Below are 7,418 nucleotides of genomic sequence, written 5' to 3'. Positions count from 1 at the left end.
CTCCAGCCTGGGCGACAGAGCAAGACTCGGTCTCAAAAAAAAAAAAAAAAGAATCAGGGGTAGGAGAAGAACCATGACTAAGAGGAGGAGAATTCTAGGAAGGGAGGAAGTGATCAGAAACATCCAATACTTCAGTTAACTAGGAAGAGAACACAGAAGAGGCTTTCAGAAGTGGAAGTTAGGAGACCACTACTGACCATGAAAAGAACAGTTCCCATATTAAGTCTGTTCATTTTTCACTGGGCCTGTTTCTATGCACATATAGGGACTGCGTTGCTCAGTGCTTTGTGGTTTACAAAGTCCTCTTGCATGGTCACTACTAACAAAAGCACACGCCGAATAGAACCTTGTCTCCAAGCTCAGTACTTGGACCTCTACATCAGATAGGTCCTCAAACTCGAGTTAGTCCAATGATACCTATCATTAGGGCAGTATGTGCCCTAAAAAGAATCCCAGTAGTTAGTAGCATCTTTGGCAATAGCTACAACCAATTCTTATAGTTGATCAAAACCACAGTAGGCGGATAAAATGTTATAATCTCACTTCTGATTCATCTGTGCAAGGAGATAGGGAGCCTCTTGCTACAGAGATAACATGGAATTCAGAAAATGCCCAGTAAGCAGCCAGACTGGAAAAGTTTGCAGGTAGTTAATTGCTATTAAGTGATAAAACATTAAAGTTGATGGGTGAGAGGGGGGTGAGGGATTAAAAAAACTGCACATTGGATACAGTGTATACTGCTCGGGTGACGGGTGCACCAGAATCTCAGAAATCACCTCTAAAGATCCTATCTATGTGAGCAAAACCACCTGTTCCCCAAAACCACTGAAATAAAATAAAATTTAATAAATAAATTAAAGTAGATGGGGCAAGGAATCTGTGCTATTAAGTAATAAAGCATTATTCAATTTTGAATGTAAATTACTTTGGAAATAAAAGCAAATCATAATACTCTTGAATGAATCATTCATAAAATTATATTATACATTAGATTTTCAGGGTTCAGCATCTTAAAAATAATACAAGTTTTACATGACTCCAAAAGTAGTCCAACTGGATTAATAGTTAGAGATACACAGAAACTATTATAGTATTTATTCATTTATACATCACCTAATTCCAAAAATAATTTGTCAACCTATAACTCTTAGAAAGCTAATACAGTTGGTTCTTTGTACACAGGGGTTCTGCAACTGTGGATTCGGTGAACCACAGATCAGAAATATTCAGGGAAAGGGCCGGTGCAGTGGCTCACGCCTGTAATCCTAGCACTTTGGGAGGCTGAGGCAGGTGGATTGCCTGAGCTCGGGAGTTTAAGACCAGCCTGGGCAACATGGTGAAAGCCTGTCTCTACTAAAAATACAAAAAATTGGACAGGTGCGGTGGCTCAAGCCCGTAATCCCAGCACTTTGGGAGGCCTAGGCGGGCGGATCATTTGAGGTCAGGAGTTGAAGACCAGTCTGGCCAACATGGTGAAATCCCGTCTCTAGTAAAAATACAAAAATTAGCTGGGTGTGGTGGTGGACGCCTACAATCCCAGCTACTCAGGAGGCTGAGGCAGGAGAATCTCTTGAACCCAAGAGACGGAGGTTGCAGTGAGCCAAGATAGAGCCACTGCACTCCAGCCTGGGCAACAGGGTGAGACTCTGTCTCAAATAAATAAATAAATAAATAATTGGATGGGCGTGGTGGCGTGCACCTGTAGTCCCAGCTACTCAGGAGGCGGAGGCCTGAAAATCACTTGAACCCAGGAGGCAGAGGTTGCAGTGAGCCAAGATAGCACCACTGCACTCCACCATGGGTGACAGAGTGAGACTCTATGTCAAAAAAAAAAAATTAAAATATTCAGGGAAAGAAAAAACTGCATCTGCTTTGAATACATATGGACATTTGTTCTTGTCATTTTCCCCTTAAAAATACAGTATAACTATTTACATAACACATAGTATTAGATGTTATAAGTAATGTAGAAATGATTTAAAGTATATGGGAGGGTGTGCATAGGTTATATGCAAATACTATGCTATTTTATATCAAGGACCTGAATGAACATGCTCAGAATTTGATTTCCATGGGAGGTCCTGGAGCCAATCCCCAACAGATACTGAGAGATGACTATATTATATAGATCTATAATCATTTATATTCTGTTAGGGACTGATGGGGGAGGAGTCTTTTCAGTTAAAGATTAAAAGGGAAATACAAGGGAATAAATAAGATTAAAGGAAATCTTATTTCCTTACTGGCTAAACTTTCCAAGAGTATAATTATGCAGCAACAGTTAGGGCTCACGTGTTAAGAATAGTCAGGAAATCCTGTCTCCAGATGCCTGAGGATTGCTATCTATCTGTTTGATGACTTGCTGTAGAAATCTTTAGGCCCCAAGTTGATATTCTTGTCTCCACCAGACACCAGACTTTGTGTGATTTCTCTATCAGCACTTCCGTCTGCCTCCCAACTACTTGCCATTTTTATATCTGTAGTTCTCTAGTTCTCTAAAGCAAATTTAAATCATTCTGTTCCTTCTGCATGTTCATTGAGGGCTCAGTACACATAAGTCAGGCAAGTAACAATTTATAGCGCTTTATAGTCTACAAAGAATGAAAGCTAGCATATTAGCTAAGAGTTTGGGCTTTTTGAGATAAATTGTTTAGGTTCAAAGCCCCAACCTGCTACTTACTATCTTTGTGACCTTGGGGAAGATACTTCTGATTTTTAGGCCTTTATTTCCTTGTCTGTTAAATGGAGTTGATAACTACATCCCTTAGGATCTCTATACAGTTAAAGGAGATAATCCATGTTTAGAACATAGTACATAGTAAGTACTCATAAGTAGCACATGGTAAATGTTAGTTGATAATATAACCAATACTATACTTGATAAAAAGAACTATTCCTCTACAGTATCCCATTTGAATTTTTCAATAATCTTTTAAGGTATTTTAGTATTATCAGCCCCATTTTATAGATCGACCCTAAGGCTTTGAGATGCAACTTGCCCCAAGTCATACAAGCATTCCTGGCAGGGCTAGGATTAGAATTGGGTTGTGTAGGCCAGGCGAGGTGGCTCATGCCTGTAATCTCAGCACTTTGGGAGGCTGAGGCGGGTGGATCACGAGGTCAAGAGATCGATTCCATCCTGGCCAATATGATGAAACTCCTTCTGTACTAAAAATACAAACATTAGCTGGGCGTGGTGGCACATGCCTGTAGTCCAGCTACTCAGGAGAATGAAGCAGGAGAATCGCTTGAACCCAGGAGGCGAAGGTTGCAGTGAGCCAAGATCATGCCACTGCACTCCAGCCTGATGACAGAGCGAGACTTTGTCTCAAAAAATAATAATAATTGGGTTGTGTACATAGTTCCTCTAGGCCTTGTAGTTAGACTGGGAGGGAATAGGTTTCATCTCAAAAGCCAGCCCTAAACAGTTGAAATGGTTGTTCAGAGTCCTGTTTTGAGAATTCTCAAAGCAGGTCCTAGCTCATTAAGAAAAGAATGCCTGATGGATGAGCAGTATTTGTCATGGGCTCAGAAACATGTAGTGGGATTGTGTCCTTGCTTTCCTTTTGTGTTTGTTTGTTTTCTCCTAGCTAAAGTTTCTCGTTTATCCAAGGATTTCTTTATAAACAGAAATTTTAGTAATTTTTGATTTTAGTAATTTATAGAATCATTTTAGCCTTGCAGGTTGTCTAGAGAATTGTTATTATTTCTAAAATAGTTTGTAACTAAGGCAGTTGATAGAGGGGCAGCTCTTACAAGCTGTTTCTCTGTAATAACTCTTCACATTTGCTATTCTCATATGGGCACACAGATTGAGAAATCTAGTAGTCACCATTTATTTCTAAATTAAGGTTGGACACTTGTTTTAAGTACTAATGGCAGTTTGAGAAGGAATTGAGAAAACCTTATTTTCACATATGAGCCAAATACTAACCTCCTTGAAAGTCAGAGAAGTTGTTTTGGATATGTCAAATAAATACCACTTTATTTATTTATTCATCCATTCATTCATTTATTTTTGAGATGGAGTCTCACTCTGTTGCCCAGGCTGGAATGCAGCCATGTGATCTCTGCTCACTGCAACCTCTGCCTCCTGGGTTCAAGTGATTCTCCTGCCTCAGCCTCCCAAGTAGCTGGGATTATAGGTGTCCACCACCACGCTGGGCTTTTTTTTTTTTTTTTTTTTTTTTTTTTTTTTTTTTTGTACTTTTTAGTAGAGATGGGGTTTCACCATGTTGGCCAGGCTGGTTTTGAACTCCTGACCTCAAATGACCCACACACCTCGGCCTCCCAAAGTGCTGGGATTACAGACATGAGCCATCGCACCTGGCCAGTACCACTTTAAATATACACAAAAACTAGGTTTCTATGGAGTTGGCATATTTGATTCACCCAATTTGGACTTCCTGGTTTTATTTTAGCCAGTGTTATCCCATCCCTTATTCTTGGTCTTATTATGGGGAAGTAGCAACTTATATTTTAAATGTTGACATCACTTAAGTACTGGAAAAGCTAGAGTTAGCTTCTGGGTTCCACCTTCTCTACAGGAAAATGCCTCAGAAAAAAAGCTGGCCACAACTCTAGGTTTATCTCTATACCCAGCTCGGGCTTGGCATTGGAATACTTGGGTAGTCCTGTTTCTCAGTATGAACTGCCTTTGGGGAATATGTGCAGACAAAGCTCATGAAGTCTGAGAACTTGGTACTCCATCCCCTAGCTGCAAAGAAATACAGGAGAGATGGTAAAGGAATGCACAATAGCAATTTTCCCAGTTATAATTCTATGGATTTCATTGGACTATTGCAGTCATCTCATCTCCAGTTCTTGCAAAAATACTTCAGGGATATAGAGAATTTCCCACCTCCTCTGGAAGTCCTGGCCATCTTTAGACAATTCTGACAAATTTTCCCTTTTACTTCTACTTCCCGTATAGGATGGCTAAGCAAGGAAGAAAATCTGCCTCTCAGAAAACACTTATATTCCACACTGACTACTGTGGAACTGATCTGCTCTGATTTCTTGAGCTTTATTGATTTAAATTTGAGTTATTTTATTTTTATTAAATATGCCCAGGCAAATAACCAAGGTTAAATAAATATCTGAAAGAGCTTTGTGGGAAGTATAAAACTATTTGGGGAGAAAATAATTTTCTCCAAAAAAGCTTTCTAGGAATGTAACTTGTAAGAACTCTGAGACACATACTCTCTAGAGAAAAAAAATATATATTTATGAGAAGTCAGGGTCTTTAATCTTTGTAATTAGAATAGATATTGCTCAGTTTTTAAAAATCATGTACTGATCACATTTCAGTTTAAATTACTTTTAAAATTCCATTGCGCAGAGTCAATCTTTAGGAGTACTTACTGCAAATGGTTAGAGAAAAAAAGCATACTGTTTCTTACAGAATTAGTATGAAGTGCCTTACGAGACATAATTCATTTATTTAGTGTTTTAAAAAGAAAAATGTTAGCCAGGTGTAGTGGGCTCACACTTGTAATCCCAGCACTTTGGGAGGCTAAGGCGGGTATATTGCTTCAGGTCAGGAGTTCAAGACCAGCCTGGCCAGCATGGTGAAACCCCATCTCTACTAAAAATACAAAAATTAGCCAGGCGTGGTGGCACACACCTGTAGTCCCAGCTACTCAGGAGGCTGAGGCAGGAGAATTGCTTGAACCCGGGAGGTTGCTGTGAGCTGAGATTGCACCACTGCATTCCAGCCTGGGTGACAGAGCAAGACTCTATCTCAAAAAATAAAAAATAAATAATAATAATAATAAATAAATATAAAAATGTCGACCAGGCACGGTGGCTCACGCCTGTAATCCTAACACTTTGGGAGGCTGAGGCTGGTGGATCGCCTGAGGCCAGGAGTTCAAGACCAGCCTGGCCAACATAGTGAAACCACGTCTCTACCAAAAAAACAAAAATTAGCCGGGCATGGTGTCGAGCACCTGTAATCCCAACTACTCGGGAGGCTGAAGCAGGAGAATCGCTTGAACCCAGGAGGTGGAGGTTGCAGTGAGCCGAGATTGTGCCACTGCACTCCAGCCTGGACGACAGAAGCGAGACTCTGCCTCAAAATAAAATAAAATAAAATTTCATTCAAAAGATAATCTTGTTTTGTTTATTATTGTCTTTTTAGGTGATATAATCCAAACATCTAATATAAGTATGTTTTTCAAGCAGTTCTCAGCTCTAAACTCCTTTTGTAAACCTCCCTTTCCCAAATGGAAAGAGTGCATTTTCTGAGCAGAATTTTAGTAATTTTTGCTGGAATGAAGAACAACAAACATATTATAGATTTAGGCTTTTATACCTCTTTCATACTTCATGTTTGATCTTTCAGTCTTTTCCTGAGACTTCACTTCTGCCTTTGTTAGTAAAGCCTCTCTGGGAGTTTTGTGAAATCAAAGATACCTTATTATTCTCATAAAATTTTATCTGCCATGTTGAAGGTAGGAGTCCCTTTGCCCTTATCATTTCATGGATATGCATTTAGTATTTTTGGTTGTTTCAGACTGACCCCAATTCTTGGCATTCAGAAACATTCTCAGGAAGGTATCGTGTTTACACGGTTTCTAGACACCCTGCTTGAAGAATTACATCTAAAGAATGAAGACCTTGAAAGTTTAACCATCATATTTAGAACCAGCTGTTTACCTGAGTGGTAAGTTGGATTGTGTTTTATTCTGTTTTTTATTCTTCATTTGTTGCCTACGTGGATTGGCTTTTTTTTTTTTTTTTAATTGGAAATTGTAAAAACCAAGTACAGACCTCAAGATGCCCTCAGTTTGCTAAGGAAGGACATGGTATCCCTTAGTTCTCAGCTGCCTCAGTCACTTCCTGTCTACTTACTTTGTGCCCCATATTTGTTGCATTCCTCTCTTGTAGGCTACAACAGTTCTGTTTTTTGCAGTCCAGGAAACGCCGCATTATCAGTTTCATACTCAAGCATAGGCTATCCCACATGTCCCATCTGATAAGTTTCTTCCCAGGAAGTAGCAGTTTACTTCAACCCAGCTACTGCAGTGATCCATTGGGAACGTCCTCATCCTACTGCCCCTTTCAGTGAAATCACACCCTGCTCAGCCAATACCTTAGTCATTTCACGTACAGATAAGCAGGTGAATTTACAAGTCCGACTTTGTTGAATCCTTACTCTGTTCTGAGATACACAGCCCTCTCCTACTGTCCCAAACCCTTTCCTCTTTCAGAACTGCCCGTCAGAATATTCCCTTCCATGTCCTGGCTTAATCATAACTTTCCATCTATTCCTTCCTTCCTTCTCATTTCACACAATACCAAAGTGCATGCTCAGATAGGTACTGATTTAATGTTATAATTGAGGGAATTCATCCTAAACTACCAATGAGATTCTCTCAGGGAACATTTTCTTTTTCCTTCTTCTTTTTTTTTTT

The 7,418-nt window shown here is 39.6% G+C and overlaps 1 protein-coding gene across 3 annotated transcripts in view; it reads left to right on the top strand.

Moving 5' to 3' along the window:
- The window catches only part of RPAP2 (RNA polymerase II associated protein 2), a 101,102-nt gene that overhangs the window by 89,902 nt on the left and 3,782 nt on the right, over positions 1-7,418 (top strand). For all 3 annotated transcript variants that reach the window (XM_017863328.1, XM_017863326.1, XM_017863327.1), the window contains one exon: positions 6,518-6,667. In XM_017863328.1, the coding sequence (XP_017718817.1) occupies positions 6,518-6,667 (150 nt within the window). The remainder of the gene's footprint in view (positions 1-6,517; positions 6,668-7,418) is intronic.

This window comes from Rhinopithecus bieti, unplaced genomic scaffold, assembly GCF_001698545.2.
Source record: "Rhinopithecus bieti isolate Rb0 unplaced genomic scaffold, ASM169854v2 scaffold_68834, whole genome shotgun sequence".
NCBI classification, from domain to species: Eukaryota; Metazoa; Chordata; class Mammalia; order Primates; family Cercopithecidae; genus Rhinopithecus; species Rhinopithecus bieti.
The sequence above is the reverse complement of the archived record's forward strand: the minus strand, read 5'-3'. Positions and strand labels throughout refer to the sequence as shown.